Genomic DNA, 18,490 nt, shown 5'->3' with positions numbered 1-18,490 from the left:
TCTTGTTGTTGGTTCTAGCAAAAAGCTCGTATCAACATCCACATTACATGGTAGGCTACGATAGCTTTGATTGGACGCACGATCAACTGATTTCCCATGCATTTATCTCGGCGCGTAGTTAAGCTGCAACCGAGCTGGTCAATGGAGCTGTCCTCTGAAGTTGGCGAGTAATGAAGGACAACTATTTTTGGGGATTTGTCTTCGGCAGTTGCTTTGTAGGAAGAGGACCACATACCTTTAATTTTAGGCAGTCTTGTAATGTAATGATGGCAAGATCTGCCTTGCCAGTTTCGCCTTGATCAGGGACCGCGGATACGGCGGTGCTGGGTCGTCAGTTGGTTGATCCTTTCAGAAATTTCAGGCCCAAAGGACCTATATGTGCCGTCCATCCTACGTGTATATGGATCATTCATGTGTGTTGGTATCTTTTGGAATTCTCTCTTGTAGGATCCGTAGACCATTGTGAGCCTCGATCAACTGCCTTACAACATGGCGCTACTTTTGGGTACCTCTTACGTCTCTTTACTATTTATTCTCCTCTTCTTTTGTCAATTCCTTGAGGCTATAGACTTAAGTGTCAAGCATCCTGCTGGAGGACAACTCAAGATTAGACTAGATTACGGTCTTGCGACCCAGCCACTCCGAGGTGTGCCAGAAAGCAGAAGACAAGAGTCTCAGCATCGATATCTCTGGTCGTCTTATCTCGTTTTCAATGAGCCAGTTTCAAGTATCACAGACGGCCAGCTCCGAATGATGGCCCAAGTCGCTCACAAAGAGATGGAGACTGACATGCAGAAATATAAGCCTGGTGTCTTCCTTCAGGGTGGTAGGCCAAAATATCTCCCTTCCGTCATGACAATCGTGGCGTTTGAGAACGAGATCATCTTTTCCTCCTCTCAGAAGGGTATGGATGGCTTTCTGAACGACTGGCCCCAAAGTCCGGTCAAGCTGGCTCTCGATCGTTGTAGTGCTCTTTGGAGAGATCGCGTTATCAATGACCCAAGCAGCAATGCGAACCCAGCTGCAGGACATAAAAACAAGGCCAAATGTGGCGAAGTCAATTCATTTCATCAGTACTACATGACGCACACCACGCCTATTTCCGAGGTTGACCCCAAAGTCCGTGTTACAACTGTTCTCAAAGTGGGACGTGATTACAAAATTTTGGCTCCCTGTGGAACTGACAAAAACGGACAGGATGAGAAAGTAAGTGCAACTCGTTTCTGGCTTGTTTTTGCTTGTGCAGATCAGCTAACGGCATACCAGGAGTTTTGGGGGTGCAATCTCTTGGTACGCGACCAAAACGTGCATTATATTGGAGAGGATGAGATCGCGAAAGGATTTGCGCTCCATAAGATCGCTGGTGGCGTCCGAAGGACCGGCCAAATTCAGATGTGTACGAGAAATCACATCATATGGGATGACGAATAAACATGAGCTCTACCATTATAGATGGAGTGATAGACAATTTCAGCCAGCAGTTCAACATCGAAGCTCCATTTTCTAGACTATCTAACCTAATAGGTTGGCAGCAAAATATCATTGAATAGTTGAACATAGTAATGCGAAGCCATAAAATTAAAAGTCTTTAATCGTTCTTCTCGGAGCACTTATTGCTAGTCCGAATCGATTTCCAAGTGCTCTCATCTTGTCCTCGCAAGCTTCTGGCATCCCATCACGATATACAGATTGAGGCAGGGAAATGCTCTTCAGTAAGTTTAAATGTGAAAAAGCGCCCTTTTCCAGCTCCTTGGTGAAAGCGTCAATTATTGTTTCGTCGTCGTAAACTTCATAATCTTCATCCTCGTACCACATAAGTCGACTGCATAGACTCAAATGCTCAATGTTCGGCGGCATCGCAGCTCCTAGGAGCCCCGGGCCGGTTGAACAGCCCTTCATTCCGGTAATGAAAGACCAAGGAATATAAAGATTATTCAGCTTGTGCATCCCAAGTAATTGTTTCATCGATCCACGAAATGTGACATCAGGCGGTTCGTATTCCCCAGTTGTAAACGCGGGATGAGTCTCTGCTATGATTTTAAGCTCTTCAAGCGTGTCCTTGACCTTGAGGAGAGCATTTGCCATAGTATCCAGCAGGACGATATTTTTGTTAATATCTTCGTCCATGTCAGAGCGATATAGCCAATTATATCTCAGCTTCTTCAGATTTTTTGTCGCGGACAAAATATGCCCAAGGTGAATTTCTCGAAGCCTGAAGAGCTCTAAGGATGTCAAAGACAAGGGATTCGGGGGTGAAGCGCAGGGCCACGAGAACCGCGTTGGATTTTGGACTGCCGTCGAGAGATCCTGGATACTGGGCAAATAGAATAAGCAAAGGTTCTCATCTACTTTGTCTGGGTGTCTGTTTGCGTTCTCGTATATGTTTGGGTCGGCTGAAACATATTTCAGAGATGCAAAAGTGGGCAAAGAACCCCGAGTCGAGTCTCGGTCTGTGCCGCAAATCGCTATACAAAGCACACGGCCTAGAAGTCGCGCCTTGTCGTACCAATTCTCGGAAACAGTAAGTCGCTCCAGGTTTGGTAATAGAGAAACAACCGTTGCTGCAGCTGCATCACAGGTTGCGGATTGGGTTTTTTGAATGACACTCAGCGCACGATTCTCATCGAAATCTAGGTACCGGTAGGCATCGGAATATACTACTTTAGACAGCCATCCTTCAACGCTAGGCTCAGAGACTCCGAACCCCCTGATATGTGCAGTGAGTTTATCTAGGGGAAGGCTCGGTAACTCTGGCGGCTCTGGCGTCTCACCAGGCCATGGAGGATCATCGTAGTCAATAAAGCCTTCGCCGCCGAATTCGATGGAGCGAACAATATCTCCTAGATCTGGTCGATCGAGTAAAGTTCGAATCAACCGCAAAATTTGCGGGATGGGTGGATAATACTGCCTCGACCAAGTGATCTGGATGGTGGAGTAGACGAGGGGCTCGGCAAGGCTGTGCAGGGCTCGACAAGTCATGGAGAGGTTGGCTGCATCGGCTTGGAGCAGAAGCTCAACAATGCCGAGTTGAACCTCTTTAGGGCAGTCCAGAAGCGAAAGAGGCGCCATGACGGAGTGAAAGTGACTTTGCAGTGGTTTCCAACGAGAATCTATGGAAGAGAGGGATTTAGCAGTCGCATGAAGTGGTTGATCCTTTATGTTGTTGGTCTGACGTGAAACAGGCTAAGTCCACTTTACAGTGATCAGCACTGCCTTGCTAGTGGGGGCTTCTAGCACCCCTGGTCCCTGATGCCCTGAAACGATTTACGCGCCGAGAAAAAGTTTGTTCAGGCGGAGACCCAGTAACTACGAAGGAGACTCGTGTCAATTTAGGTGGAATTAATGACTCTAGCACTAAGGTATGGCCGTAGAACAGGATCCATCAATCTCACTTGCCAAGGCCCTCTTTTAGACAAGCCTTGAGATCCCCATCAACGCGCCCGAAATACTCTACGACCAAGTCAGCAAACTGCAGATCAACATTTTTATAGCTCTATAAAACTCACCAATCACCTGGTCCTTCATTTGATCGGGGATATCACCCAACGTCGGAAGGATATTATGCAAAAACTGTTCCTTGCCGTTTGGCTCTTTGCAAATAATCTTCCACAGCGCTCTAGGTTGCTCAAAGTCCTTATCCGTGATTGACGTTGCGAAAGCGGTGACATGGCCAGACCAATTCTCGTGGGTAGGCACTTGGACTCGTTTGCTCATAGTCACGGGTCGAAGCTCAGAGCCGACATAGTCTGGGTCGCCTCCGTAGTTACCGTTGATGGTGCCTGGGCCGTCGCGGACATATGGGGCGTAGACTTTGTTGATGGGTTTGTTGCAGGGGAGTTGGAAGTAATTGGGCCCGACTCTGGGAATCATTAGATACGGTGAGTGAATAGGTGAGTAGAATTACCGGTAGCGATGAGCATCTGGGTAGCTAAACATTCTTGCTTGCAGTACTTTTCTCCAGTTAGTCTCTGGATGTCACCGTGGAGGGGTCTATAAATACCGGGATCCGCTGATGGTCCAATACCAGGAACCATGTTGGAAGGTGAGAAGCAGGCCTGTTCCAAGTCTTGGAAGTAATTGTTGAGCTACGGCAACACGTCAGTACCCGAGAACCTCAAACATCCATCACGAGAACTCACATTCTTGTTAAGGGTGATTTTACCAATAAGCCTGAGAGGATACTTCTCAAAAGGCCAAGTATATGTGTCATCAAAAATATCAATCGGCGCATTCTCAACTTCATCAGGTTGCATAACCTGGATGTAAACACCCCAAGACGGGAAATCACCTTTCTCGATGGCTTTGAAGAGATCTTTAACGTGGTAGTCAGGCTCGGAGCCTGCTAGTCGCTGAGCTGTGTCTGCATCCATTGTCTTGATTCCGTCGTGTGGGCGAAAGTGCCATTTGACGTAGACATAGCTACCATCCTAGAGAGCGTCAGCTTGACTTTATCAGCCTTGTGATTGACCTACCGCCTTGTTGAGGGTATAGGTATGAACACTAAAGCCGTTGATGTTTCTCAGCGACGCAGGAATACCACGCTGTCCAAAGAGGTGCATCAGAGCATGGATACCCTCTGGGTTGTTCAGGTGAAAGTCCCAAAACATGGTGTTATCCGGAACATTGGTCTGGGGATGCCTCTTGTGACTCCGGTTCATGGATGGAAATTTGATTGGGTCACGGATGAAGAACACGGGCAGGTCGTTAAAGACAAAGTCCTGGATACCCTCTTCGGTGTAGAATTTGGTTGCCCAGCCGCGCACATCACGGACGGTATCGCTGGATCCTTTCTCACCGCCGACAGTCGAGATTCGTGTAAGTAGCTTCGTCTTTTTGCCGATGCCCGTGAGGAAGTCGGCGTCAGTGAGATGGGAGATGTCTTCAAGGACTTCGAATTCGCCAAAGGCTCCAGCGGCCTTTGCATGTACGCTCCTAGATCTGCTGTCAGCGGAAGACCCAAGATTGGTTAGATTTATCAGTACCTCTCTGGAATGCGTTCACGAGCAAAGTGAGCGAGTACTTCAATGGTTTGCGTGTCGCTCAAGACAATGAGGCCACCATTGCTTTTTCCATAGCGAACTTGTTGGACCGATCCCGGATTTTCGCTCGGTTGCCCTAGATATTGTCAGGCACACGGCTGGGACGAATTGGATTGGGCGTACCATTGGCAAGAGTCGAGATGGGATTGTTCTGAGACTGATATTGTAAGCCTTCAACAACGATAACAAGTTGGATTTGATACTTGCCATGGCTAATTTGATGATATCTTGTCGCTGGAATTGATTATACTACAAGCAAACATTGCCCTCACAGACGCAGCACAGCTCATCTTATCCCTTTCGTCCTCCATCACGCCCATCCTGGATCTCACACGGAAAGCTCGGATGCCACTGAATTGAGTTGACCCCGCATTCGTACAGCAGCCACTTTGTCATGATGATTTCAGATGCATCCCGAGTCTGTCAGCTCTTGATAACGACCCCACCTTCACAGCGTAAACACCAACCATTCACCACAACAGCATTAGAAAATAGTGTCACCGCTCTGGGAAAAGAGGGTAAATCGGCCCTACGGCCTAAACTCAATGCCTCACCTGCATGAAGCGGCTTATCGAGCCAATGATTTCAGGTCGTGGCTGTTTTAGGGTATACTGCTGTCTGCTTCGTCATTGGTCTGGTAGTCTTACTCGATCTAGATGGTTTTGAGCAGATCGTAGGGCTACAACCTTGTAAGACGCCCGCATGTCGAACCCTCTGCCCTCGTACAACGTAGGTTAATTTAAACCCAGAGCCCGCCGTTTCCCCCTCTTTTGCTAAGTTACACCCAATTCTAATTTTACCGTTACATTTCAATCATGAAGACTACCAATCGTCCTGATGAATGGAAGATCGAGCAAGGTCTCTCCGGCGCGGTCCTACCTGTACTGGACCAGACCGGACCAGAGACCATAGCTCTGGATCCTCAGGTCTTTGGGGATCTCACCAAAGATGAAGAAGCCATCAAGTCGGTCGGTGACCGTGAGAAGCTCTTCACTCGTGAACGCAAGGGTTGGGTCGGGTAAGACTTTTCTCAAGTGTATCATGCCAAGCTGACCAGTGAAGCTTCGTTGAGTGGGAGAATTATCCTGACAAGAAAGCTGCTGCGCACAAGATCCTGACGTCACAGACGTTCCCCCCAAACCCTGAGTTTCAACTTGGTCCTATCCCGGGAACCAACCCTGTTCTCCCTGGTACGCATTGGAAGATGTGGCATCATGCCATTGGAGGTGAACTCACCAGCGTGCCTGATGATTCATGGGATATTGTCCTCAAAGAAAAACACCCTGACATGCTGCATCTCTTGCAATTCCCTTACAATGGCGAGCCACCAAAACGCTTGGTGACCGACAAGGAGTTTACCCCCAATTCCCTTCACTTTGTGAGAAACCACGGTGGAATTCCCATCATCAATAAGGAAGACTTTAGCTTCCTCATGGATGGTCTCGTTGCAAACCCCAAGTCCTTCACTTTGGATGACCTCATGGACGAGTCGAAGTTCCCTCGCATGTCAAAGAATGTCACAATCCAATGCTCTGGAACTCGTCGTATTGAGCAGATCCTCAAATACCCTGGTCAAGGTGATGAAGTCCCCCAGGCACCTTGGGCTGAAGGAGCAATCGGCACTGCCAATTACGTTGGTATCAGCCTCAAGAAGGTTATCAAGGCTTGTGGTGGCTTGATCGATGGCGCTAAGCACTTGGAGTTCTACGGTGCTGATACCTACTTCAAGGACGACAAAACGATGAATTATCTCGTCAGTGTTCCTTGGTCCAAGGTCAAAGCCAATGAAGTCATGCTAGCCTGGGAGATGAACGGTGAAGAACTTCCCAAGATCCACGGATATCCTCTTCGGATCGTGGTGTTTGGCTACATCGGCGCACGCAGTGTCAAGTGGCTGTACCGCATCAAGGCTATCAAGGAGCCGTCACGAGCACCTGTCCAAAGCCAGGAATACCTATACTTCCCTCAGCAAGTCGGCAAGCACAACTTTAAGCTCACAGATGGTATCCAGATCCAGGAGATGCCTGTCAGTTCTGCCATTATGTCACCCTGGACAAAGCAAGTTGTCATCCACAACGGTGCCATTCGGTGCAAGGGCTGGGCTTACTCTGGTGGCGGACGTTGGCCCGAGAGAGTTGAACTCTCCAACGATGGTGGCTTCAACTGGTATACCGTTCCACTTGAGAAACTTTCCAAGAAGCGTAAGTGGACTTGGCGTACCTGGGAGTTTGAGTTGCCATGTGACGTCGAGGGCTGGGTTGAGATTGTCTGTCGCTGCTGGGACAACTCTCTCAACACTCAGCCGCCTGATGTCCGAACCGCTTGGAACTGGGGTCTTCACGTCACTAGTTCGTGTCATAGGATTTCTGTTTATAGCGTTAACAAGACGAAGGAGAGAACTAAGGCCCGTTTGGACGAGTTTGAGAAGAAGGGTATACCATTTGGCCCGATCACTGTTCCATTGGCTTTCCCTTCTCAGAGTTGGGATGATTACGATAAGTTCTGGAAGGAGCATGATCCCCGGGACGCGTATGATGAGTGAAAGGACGAAGGATATAATAAGTCACAAAGATTGCACGAACAGGAATGTCAGTTTGAGAATTAGGTCAATTGATTGTAATGCTTATCAAAGCTTCTCATTCAGTAGTTGAATCCTGTCTTAAAAACACCTAGTCACTCTTCTTCCTAAGAAGCAGCAATACACCAGTCATGTCGCCCGTAAGCATCTCCTTGCCCTTCTCCACGCCTGCATCGTTGAGAATCTTCTCAATCCTTCTTCTGATCTGACGAACAACGTCATTCTCCGTTCCGACAGCTTCAGGATGGGCTTCCCTCCATCTGGTAACAGGACTAGCGGTGCCAAGAACCATCTCCAACATAACCAAGTTGACTGGCGGCGAGTGCTCAAAGAACATTGTCTCAGAGGCTGGACCAGTACACCATTCTTTGCGGATAAATGACTCTTGGTCAAAGACCGAAAGAGGAGGATCAAGAGTCCAAGGCAAGGGTAGACCACGGTAAAGATCACGGACCATGAGGTTGCCGGGCAGCATATAGTCTTCAACCAAGTTATCAAGGTCATCAATAACCTCCTGCACAGCTTTATGAGCGGGCATTGACGGATCGACTTGAACACCAGCAGCTGTCCACAGAGCCACAGTACCTCCAGGCTTGAGGGTCTTGGCAGCTTGCTCCCAGAATTGCGGCATGTCAAACCAATGGGCGCAAGTGGCTCCAGTGATCACATCGACACTGCCCTCGGGAATTGGATTGGCAAGTTCAGATCCCAGAGATTCAGCTGAAGAGACTTCGAACTTGACGTTTTCGAGGGTGGTGATGGAGCGCGCAGTGCTTATCATTCCCTCTGAGGGGTCAAGGCCATATGCAGTCTTGAAGTGAGGGGCAAGGCTACGAGTGGCTGTTCCTGGTCCACAGCCGACATCAATCAGGGTATCAAAACGGCCAGACCCTTCTTTATGGAAGTCTATAATTGCATCGTATAGCTTGGGATTATAGTTTCGACGATGTTCGGCATAAGTGGCGCCTTGCTGAGCGCTATATGCCCGGAATGTCGGGTCTGATGGCTGTTGCGCCTGGCTCATGATGATAGGATGAGTTCAGAGATTATTAAAAAATATTGATGTCAGAATTAAGCAGTTTTCTGCAAAGATCTTTCTTAAGTTTATATACCAAAAGGTGAATCACTTAGTCTTAGTCCGTACGGTCAATTATATAGATGCCGTATCCGAAGAGTCGGCTCAAATGCGCCGTGCTTACGCGTGCCAGAATCTCAGCATCCAATAACGTATCAGCAAATGCAAAGTCAGCAAAATCAGCTTTCCAACTGTTATGACGAGTGGCTGGTTTGGACTAAAAATGGAGCATTAAAGAGGCTGCCGTCGAAATGCATACCTAATTAGGCTAAGCGACCTTGGGCCCTTTATCTCGAATTCTGTGATTCACCCAAAGTCCTTTATAATAGAGAACATATACGCTGACACTTACCAAGTAATTTCCAATGAGGTTGACAATACGCTTCCTGAAGTTCTCTGTAGCCGAGTGACTCATTTTCAGTTTGCCGGACCTTCGCAGTCTGTTCTCAGTCCACGAGCGTTGGAGGATATCTGAGAGGAAAGATATTTGCCCCCAGAACATACAAGCTAATAATGCGTCTTGAGATCATTTTACTTCTATCTATTAGTTCACGCACATATATGGAAGCAGCTAGGCATTTCGTGATATACAGAACATCCAAAGTTGACTAATGCAAGGTACATGAGTAGATCCAATCTACTTACCTGCAGGAGAACTTAGAAGGATCATTCTTCCATGAAAAGTGAGAAATCTCATCATTCTACCAAGATTACAACGGGCCTGAAAGAAAAGAGTCTAGCGGATCAGTAGCTTTCTCGGTGCTCTGCTCCAATATAGGACACTAGTAATGGCTCCCGACTGACAACTGCGCTTCTGTGAATCATAGTTGAGTCATGTAAGGCGAGCTCCATATTTCGTCTTCTATACAGAAATTAGTCAGGGATCGTAATACTATGTCCAAGTTGTGGTCTGAATGTGTTAGCCACTGCAGTTGACCGGAATGGAAGACTCTGCGCCGGCCCCTATTGGCACCTAGTGCGAGTAGGTGGCTTCTAAGATTGGTGCTGCTTCATTCACATCGATACTAATGTAACCAATAAATGAGTGTTTCAAGGACCGTGATGAAGTAGCCAGTTGTGCAGACCATATCCATATCCGTTTATTATTTGCTCGGGGTGCAATTCGAAGATCTACTTACTACATGCTACGAGAGAATGCATGATTCTGGTCACGTTCCTTTTTCCAAACTACAAAGAAAAGGATATGAGCGACTTGAATGAGACAACACCCTGTTCTAGTTCTCTCGGACTCGAAACGTAAAATGTAAAGTCCGGGCTTCAGTTTGTAATTCCCTGGGCCACTAATAGCTAAATCGCGTGCTTAGATACCTGTTCATCATGCGATTACTTATCTACCGGACGAGTCAGCTTCTATATCGAGTCACTCCCCAAGCCATTGATGCGATATCGCTGATATGCCATCAGCAAGCCAGGACAAGCCCTGTACTCAACCAACTTACGGGACGAAGTAGAAGCAAAAGAGTTGACTGTCATCACTAACTCTGCCATTATATATATATCCCATTTTACTGAGTATTTCTCTGCAAGTTAATGATACCCAAAATCAACAAGTCGAGCATAGGTTGCTATTTACAGCATCGAAGGAATATCGGCGAAAATGACACTTTTGCCGAAGCGAGTCTCGCCGAGAATCGGATCGACGCATTTAGAAAAAAGGGGAGCTCATCGGCCCTGTTTCACAGAAGCGTTAAGACCGTGCAAATCCCTGCGGTTACGATCCAGGGATCGTAAAATCTCGTCCGATAAAGGAAAATTCTTTGCTAGCTCAATCCTTGTTCCCTGCTGTCGATGCACGATTTTGACATCGAACCTTCTGGCCCGGTGGGAACCGAAGTTGGTGTTTACACCAAGTTGGAAGACGTGTTTGAGAATGACAATTGATGATGATTATTCTAAGTCCTGTGGGATCCTATCTATGAGCGCTGTTACTCTTGATCCCTTTTGTGTCCTTTTGTCTAAACCTGTATCCCGTGGTATCTCTAATAGTACAAACCAATCCAAACCATTACTCCCAGCTCTAAATAATGTCTAGTGATCATCTGCATCCTCGTCCTTTCCAGGATACATGATATCTCGTACAAAAACAGCTCTCATGTTAAATGAGAAGACGATTAAAAATGTGATGACAAGAATAATAGTCATGCCGCTCGCAGCCCAGAGAATACCTTCGCACTTGAACTCGTTACCAATGGAGATGGTAGCAAGCGTGAAGCCAGTGTTTGGGAAGACCATCGGCCACCAGCCAAGATGGAAGAACTTGGGTGGGGATGAGACCACTGCGACGACAGCGATAAGGAACCACCACATGCTCAGTGCCCAGAGGAATACTGCGCAGAGTAGAGCTACTGTGCGGACGGTGTCGACGTTGAGAGCAAGGTTGTCAGGTCCAGAGATAGTCTTGGGGAGTGCGTTGGCCATGCCGATAAGGGCCAAGGCTGTAAAGGCTGGCGGGCCGACATTCATGAAGAGGCCGGTTCGGTGTTCTCGATTGGGAAGACCAGATTGCATGAGTCGACCGATCATGTGAGCGTACATCATCATGGAGACACAGAAGCCCAGGCCTTGACACGTCAGGCCAGCGAAGATGATGGGGAGTGGGTTGAGGTGGCTTTGGGTATCCAAGATGACAGTTGCGACGGTACCTGCCAACATGACTGGGAAGATAGGCAGCAGCCAACCTGGCATCATTGTTTGCAGGTTGAAGCTGTGTCCTGAAAAGAGGTACGAGTACTGCCAGACAGCTAAGATGAATGTGACAACGATATAGATCCAAAAGATGGTCTCAGTTGCCCAAACATATGAGGGATCATCTTTTGGAATGGCATATCGCTGGGTGCTGGTGATGAGCGAAGCAATAGCCAGGAAGAAAGTTGGGAAGAGGAATGCCTCTCGATGATGCGTGACAGATTTTGTCAAGTCGCCGGGGTTGAACAAGAAGCGACATATCATGCCAATACAGCAGAGTGTAAAAATGAGAAGGTTTATGCTATAAAGCACAGTACCGATGATTCTCAAACCAGGGAATTGATGAGGCTGTACGTGAATTAATAGAGCCAAACCGCCTGCACTCATGGGTAGTGTAAACCAAGCCCAAGTAAAATGATGCAAGCGCTGTCTGAGGGACAATTGTTGTTGTGTAGGCTCCTCGTCGATACTGTCATCTTGACTGCCCTTCTCAAGTTGTGAGGGATCAGTCTTCGGTGCCGATTTCGCTGTATGGTGATTAAGAAATGCCTTGGGGTCGTGTTCAGCCGGTGGCGAAGGAATAGATAAATCAACCGAATTTCGGCGCGTGGGGGTATTTGAGTCCGTCCAAGGGACTTCCAGATCTCGAAGGCGATCCATTTTGCGTTGGTGTTGTAAACGATAGTGTAGTGAAATGCTTTAATTAAGCCGTAGCGAATGCTGATGGTGAATCATTGGGGAATGCTCTGATGAAGCAATTCAGAAACGAAAGTAGCGCGGTGCAGTATTTATAGACCCTAACAAAAGATAAAGGTCCATGGAGATGCCATTTTTGTAAAGCGCTACTAGTCGGCACATTGTGGTCCTCGCCTAAAGGGGCACCATTACGAAGATTGCGAATCATGACATGGACCAGAATCTCGTGATGAGACCGTGATGGAAGATTCTAAACCCTGTATAACAGTGGGTCATGGCGCTGGAACTGCCGTGGCATTGAGGCTCATTCCAGGGGGTTACCCACTGTATCTTTAGCGGCCGGGCTCTAATGGCATGGATGGGCTGCCCATTAACGTGACGCTGAGGCTACGCGGATTCTGGCCCGGTGCGCCGGCGCCGGTTCCAAGTTCCAAATGGTCGGTGTCATACTTTTAGTTTGGGCTAGGGGTGAGATAAGGCCGAGCCTCAAGGTGTTTGTTGGTTGTCAAGCAGGTTTTGCTCGCCACTTGGTCTGGACTGTACTGATAAGAATGCTGGTGAGGCCTCTTATGAGTCCATAATCATGAACAAGTGTCAATACTGCCTGATATACAATACGAGGCATGGCCTACTTGTCTGGCCATGCAAAATGCTACTGAGATAACGTTGCGAGCGACGCTGTCAGTCTCACCACGGTCAACCTTCATAGTGGAGTGCTTCTGACCGAAGCTCGGCGGTCATTCCGTTTCGCCGCCCAACGGCCAAGGATTAAAACAAACCCAACCCAAGGGTTAAAATTGGTTGCCGGGCGCCATCGGGACCATTTTGAGCCTCAAACGCCCAATTACACCATTGCTCTCCCCTTTCATGTACAGAGATAAAAGGTTTTCTGACGATATCAGCCCAATGCCAAGGATGCAGTGGAGTTCCATTAAGCATTTCTTCGATCTAATCAGCGATGGAGCCCAGGCTGATCATTCAGCTGCGTTTCTGCTATCATTCGGAAGGTTTCACTTGCGTTGCTTTGATGTGAAAATTCTTCTCGCCCCTTAAAATGCACAAGGGCCCTTGTTGGCAGACGTTGATATCTTGCTAATCGTGATTCCACGTGCGAAAATTACACGCGTTTGTGGACGTTATCTTTGCGTGCACTGATCAATGCAATCAATTAACGAGTCAAGCTCCCCTTGCACAGCGGATAAAATCGGAGAGACCCTTGATCCTTATCTTTCTTTATCCCACTAATACGCGAGTTTTTTTATGTCTAAAGGTTATCCACATAGCCATGACGAGAATGAATGGATCGCTGATGTAGTGGTCGGCAATAGTTATTTATCTTGAGATAGAAATATCTAAGGGCACTATAGAGAAATGCGAGTTTCTTGCATTCCAGTTAACACTTAAGAAGCCTTAAAAATATGGAGGGCAAAAGTATAATTATATATTTGTCTGCAGTTTACCCCCACGTTGTAGTTTATAAGACCCAGAAACGGCCCTGCTAATCTATGTTTCGTCGAGAATTTGCCATATGAAGAGCAGCAATTCTGTTAGCTTAATCTAGCTACCTACTGAGCTATGGAATAAGCAATACATTTGACGTAAGACAAACAAGCCTGCAGCTATCGCGCCGCAGCGACTTGTCGCCGGGCAGTAATTGCTTCGACCGAAATTGAACAAGATAAACCATATCCATTGGTGTAGCCTGAGGCAATCTAACAGTTCCCAAGGTATCTACAATTAACAAACAATATTGTAGCTTCCATAGGTAATAAAACGGCCATAGCAAAAGTCTGGACCTATATTGTCAGAGCCAGTTGAGCAGGTTGTACCTGTGTATAGTCCGACTGCCATACCGCCAACGAAGCACTGATTAGTCTTTATGATCAGATAGAAACAAACGTGAAGCACATACCTGCACATTCATCGCTGATATAAGAAATGTAAACAGAGTTGACAGCCTTGTCAGTGGGAAATGTGTGACATTTGTCGGTATCCTCAGAATAAAGATTGAATTCACCCATGCTTTCGGCAGTAGTGCAGTTATCGTCGCCGAATATCTGAAAATGAGCGAGAGATGCTTCGCGAGGAGAAATCACTCCTGCAATGGCCTGTGAGATGAGGACCATAGCAGAAGCCAGGGGAAGGATAGAGGACTGCATGATTGCTGGTGTTTGAAGGTTCAGTGCAATAGGGCGAGTGATAAATCGAATGTTGTCTGATAGTAAGAATTAGTAAAGACGAAGGATGGATTGCACGCGGTATTTATGCTTTTATGAGGGCATCTGAGGTCAGCGAGTAGAGTCAATATTAGTAACCAGACCAAATAGATCTGCAATGTCAGCTACGGAGTACTTCAATTCTCTAACAGACTTAGACATAATTCAAGTGGTTCTTACCTTCAGCAATATCCGGCCTTAGTCTCGTATAGATGTGTCGATCATTGCATGTATCGAGCCGTCTTATCCGTCTTACCAGAAGAACAGTTTTTGTCTCACCAGTAATCGCAAGGCAGCTGACAGTGGGGATTTAAATTTAGCATTTCATGACATCAAAATGCTTTTAGTCAATCACTGTCCTCGTATAGACGGCGATCAAAGCGATGAATCATACCGAACTGCCCCCAAGAATCAATGAGTTAGGACGAGGGCTAAAGATAGATATAGATAATATTGGGGTTAATATTGTTCTTGTTGACCAGTACTTTCGTACTGCGCGCTCTATTTGTCAGTATTTAATTGATTCGGCTGGCTCTTTCGTATTAAGAAAGTGATTTATTATATTTTGTAGTGTTACGATTGAGGGATTGCAGTATAATGTCTAAGTTGTGAGCCACATGGGTATTTTGCAGTTGAGACTTGTGGCTGAGAGCTTATATTCCCACCGAGAACAGAGCGAGTTTGTGTCAGTCTGTCCACCGGCTCTTGGGCGCACAATAATTCTTGGATGAATGCCGAGCCAACAGTGGAGATATCCGAGTATATCCTCGATCGAGATGGCGATAGGAAGATAGGCGTCTAATACGACGGGGTAGCCGTTGTTATGATCTTCGAGATTCAGATAGCCTGCTTGAATATCAAAGTATTGAATTTCAGTATTTGATTGTTGGGCAATGGACATATCCTAACGACATACTATGCTGCTCTCCGGCCTGAAAAGGCCATCCCAACTGCTCGTAGCAGAGTATTTTGTTCCTGGAATCGATGACTGTGCGATCTAATATACGGATCAAGGAGATAGCTCATTCACATAGATGGGTTGTTGAAGAGCGTTTGGTAGGCCGACACGACCAATGACTGATTCACCTACGATGCTGCTCCAGCAAATGTTCCTCACGTGATGATCCTACCCACGACGCCGAGATATTTTTGAAACCAATAACGCAAGCTCCTACCCTCATAATTATTTGGATAATACCAAAATGGCTCATCTATCAACTCCGCGTCTACCCAATGAACTATTGGCACTCATATTCGGCCAATTCTGTCTTCACTGTCAAGATGCCTACAACGAATCTTGGGACCAAAGGCCACTTCGACCCATAAAATCTGGCTGAAAGCTACAACAGGCTAAAGCTAAGCCTTGGTACGCTATTGATAGACAGGCTCTCTGTTCGCTGTCCTTGACCTGCAGACAATTCAGAGATGTTACGCAGTCTATTCTGTATCGTGAATTCGTTTTGGGCTATGGTGATTCGTGGTACTCAGACGCTTATCAGTGGGAAGATCGCCTTACGCCATTGATTCGCACTCTGGCTCGTCGACCTGATCTTGCCCGTCTTGTCAAGGTTATTCATAACAGCCACCACACCTTGAGTGCCTCGGAAGATGCAGAGCAGTCTCGCCGAACTATCGATATTGTCAGTATTGAAAGCAGCCCTGGTTGTCCAACGTGCGGCATTGCAGAGTCTTCATTGCCTGCGCTTGGTATCACTCATTTGCCAGTCAAAAGGTTAGACTTAGGCATGTTGGCTGGGCCCATAATCAGGATCTCTGACAATCTTGAGACCCTGAATCTCCAGGGATACATAAGTAACCTGGGAAGTGCAAAAATAGAAATGCCTTGTTTGAAGACTTTGAGGATCATAGGTGGCTTTCTATCAGCTAAGCGACTATCAAACGTTCTGGAAGGCTGCACCGGAGGTCTAATTTCTTTTGAATATGAAGCCAGACAAAGACGACGGCAAATTAATGATGTGGGTGCCTCATACGCCTTCACCATACTCATCATAGTATTAACTCATGCTCGTAGCGGACTCCAGATGATGTGATCTTCCAATTGTCTGATGCGATTGACTCACTCCAGCGTCATAAGAGCACCCTTCAGATATTCTACCTGGATCTCAGTGCTAGACATCGCGATATCAGAAGAGTTAGGCCAGGAGTTAATATGAGGGAGTTCACGGCACTAAAACATTTCTGAATCAGCATTCTTCTATTATTTTCCAACCCTTCTCCCCCGAGGTTAGGAATGCCAATCAATGCGGCGATGTCACCAGCTGATGCGGAGATACTTGTGGAATTCCTCCCTCGCTCCATCGTTTCACTTGAAATCTATCACGATATTGGACGCCTCGTGAGTAAAGCTTTACATGGGCTCCCAGCAGTGAAGAGTGACAAGTTCCCGCTTCTGAAGGTTGTCTGAAGACCAGGCGGCAGAGGAAACCTCAGTCAGGCATTTGAAGCGGAGGGTGTCAGTTTCAGTACCTCGGTACATCATTTGTGTCGGGCGAAAGCTTATCTTCAAGGGCTGGATACAGACAGTCGCCTTGAGTTTCGGGATTGGGACAGCGAAGATGAGGTTTAGTATTAGGAAGAATAAAGCGACCAGGACTGGGCTCGAGCCTTGCTGCGTTCATTCTTAGGCATTTATTCTAGTCAGAATCCGGACTTTGCGATCATGTTTGAACCACTGACAAAAGTCATGTTTGTTGGCCAAACAAAATGCCCCTTAGAGAATGGTACACGCATGTTGCAGAGCTTGCGCGTAAAGGTACAGCTTAGTGATCGCTCACAGTCCACGGAATCGTTAGGGGTAAGCAACGGTCGCAGATTTAACTACACAACATTAGCATAGAATCCCCTCCTCTTAAAAGTCATGTTTACGAATGGCATTGTGGTTTCATTCAAGCTTTGCTGTGTTCAGTCTAGGCATATATTGTTATCATAAGTCAGACTTACATGACCATAATCAAACCAATAACAATCCTCACGCTTTCTATCGTATCCCAACATAAGGAATATTGCCTCACTGGGATGTTTGCTGGTCCCTCCTAAGTGGTACACGGGCTAACGGACTGGAGCTGACCCTCCAGCTGTCTGGCTGGGCCATTGATTGATACTTAAAGTTTATGACGTCTTACCGACACATATAAAGGATATTCTTTAACAAGTCAATCGGTTGGACAAACGAGGCGCTCTCCTATGGCCTTCTTATTGCAGCTATCTCTATTAAAGTTGTAGGCGCATGCAGCATGTCCAGCACGACATATAGCGAAGGACAAGAAAGCTTCAGTACTAGCATTGCATGCCGAAATGTCTCGAGCCCACTAGTCGGTACATTACCCCGGCATTACTCTCGTCATATCCACCCTCTATCTACCGTTCTCGGTACTTGAAAATCGACAGCGTCTCTGCCAAGAAACCTGGATGTCGATCCTTCTGGCAACTCGTACCCGGCATAACAACACACAGTCTTTCGCACATGATATCATCTCACTTGATGCCAAGGCTGCAAGTGAACTGACCTAATTTCAGCGAGCCATGCAAATGCTAGGAACCCAACCGCGTCCCTTGTCAGGCAGGGGGCGGGACACTCGGCCTCTTCCACGCTGAAACAAACACCTCATTGTCGGACCGACAAGATGGCAAATCAATCAGAAGCTCGGAGTTTAAAGAATTGTTGAAGAAGATTTAAAAAGGTTGCGCAAGTGCCTTAGTACATTCGTTATTTCCGCGCTAGCTAGCGTGTTTTCTGGAACTATTCCATTTCCATAATTAGAACTTTTTAGAGTCCCTTGTTTAGTACCTCAAATACGCTAAATTTATCGAGAATGACGTTCGACGTCCACGGGGCCATCTCGTCTGTCACTTTGGCTGGAAGTGTCATGTCATTCTTTGCAACTACCAGTGTGCTTGTTTCATTCGCTATTTATCGCCACCATATCCATACCTTTCGGCATATGCTTATTCTCGAGCTGATGCTTTTCGGTATGTAATATCCTCCCTGCTATCTTTCTTGGCTAATAGCTGTTTAACAGAGTTTGCAAACAATTTGAACAACTCTACATCTGGGATCTGGCATCTCAAAAACGGCGAACTCAGTATTGGAAGACTTTGTACTGTCAATGGGTTTATAGGCCAGTTCTCAGCTCAGGGAGTTGATCTTTCAATACTGGCC

At 46.9% G+C, this 18,490-nt stretch overlaps 7 protein-coding genes across 7 annotated transcripts; 2 read left to right on the top strand and 5 right to left on the bottom strand.

The window, feature by feature from the left end:
• Window positions 1-489: 489 nt before the first annotated feature.
• Window positions 490-1,431, top strand: J7337_007342 (uncharacterized protein; the record flags this gene model as incomplete). The annotated part of the gene is made up of 2 exons (XM_044824994.1): window positions 490-1,206; window positions 1,267-1,431. The coding sequence occupies 2 exons, from the start codon at window positions 490-492 to the stop codon at window positions 1,429-1,431; spliced, it is 882 nt and encodes a 293-aa protein (XP_044680651.1).
• A 715-nt stretch (window positions 1,432-2,146) lies between these two features.
• J7337_007341 (uncharacterized protein) lies at window positions 2,147-3,069 on the bottom strand (the record flags this gene model as incomplete). Its single annotated transcript, XM_044824993.1, has 2 exons — window positions 2,147-2,314; window positions 2,350-3,069. 2 exons carry the CDS (start codon window positions 3,067-3,069, stop codon window positions 2,147-2,149), a joined length of 888 nt encoding a protein of 295 aa, XP_044680650.1.
• A 319-nt stretch (window positions 3,070-3,388) lies between these two features.
• On the bottom strand, window positions 3,389-5,165 carry J7337_007340 (uncharacterized protein; the record flags this gene model as incomplete). Its single annotated transcript, XM_044824992.1, has 7 exons — window positions 3,389-3,450; window positions 3,507-3,809; window positions 3,905-4,085; window positions 4,140-4,427; window positions 4,473-4,932; window positions 5,081-5,115; window positions 5,163-5,165. The coding sequence occupies 7 exons, from the start codon at window positions 5,163-5,165 to the stop codon at window positions 3,389-3,391; spliced, it is 1,332 nt and encodes a 443-aa protein (XP_044680649.1).
• A 689-nt stretch (window positions 5,166-5,854) lies between these two features.
• On the top strand, window positions 5,855-7,581 carry J7337_007339 (uncharacterized protein; the record flags this gene model as incomplete). Its single annotated transcript, XM_044824991.1, has 2 exons — window positions 5,855-6,057; window positions 6,102-7,581. The coding sequence occupies 2 exons, from the start codon at window positions 5,855-5,857 to the stop codon at window positions 7,579-7,581; spliced, it is 1,683 nt and encodes a 560-aa protein (XP_044680648.1).
• Window positions 7,582-7,708: 127 nt separating this feature from the next.
• J7337_007338 (uncharacterized protein) lies at window positions 7,709-8,641 on the bottom strand (the record flags this gene model as incomplete). Its single annotated transcript, XM_044824990.1, has 1 exon — window positions 7,709-8,641. One exon carries the CDS (start codon window positions 8,639-8,641, stop codon window positions 7,709-7,711), a length of 933 nt encoding a protein of 310 aa, XP_044680647.1.
• Window positions 8,642-10,741: 2,100 nt separating this feature from the next.
• Window positions 10,742-12,058, bottom strand: J7337_007337 (uncharacterized protein; the record flags this gene model as incomplete). The annotated part of the gene is made up of 1 exon (XM_044824989.1): window positions 10,742-12,058. The coding sequence occupies one exon, from the start codon at window positions 12,056-12,058 to the stop codon at window positions 10,742-10,744; it is 1,317 nt and encodes a 438-aa protein (XP_044680646.1).
• A 1,773-nt stretch (window positions 12,059-13,831) lies between these two features.
• On the bottom strand, window positions 13,832-14,253 carry J7337_007336 (uncharacterized protein; the record flags this gene model as incomplete). Its single annotated transcript, XM_044824988.1, has 2 exons — window positions 13,832-13,884; window positions 14,007-14,253. The coding sequence occupies 2 exons, from the start codon at window positions 14,251-14,253 to the stop codon at window positions 13,832-13,834; spliced, it is 300 nt and encodes a 99-aa protein (XP_044680645.1).
• Between the last annotated feature and the right edge of the window lie 4,237 nt (window positions 14,254-18,490).

The sequence above is a fragment of the Fusarium musae genome, chromosome 5 (assembly GCF_019915245.1).
Source record: "Fusarium musae strain F31 chromosome 5, whole genome shotgun sequence".
NCBI classification, from domain to species: Eukaryota; Fungi; Ascomycota; class Sordariomycetes; order Hypocreales; family Nectriaceae; genus Fusarium; species Fusarium musae.
This window is presented reverse-complemented; position numbering and strand designations above follow the sequence as displayed.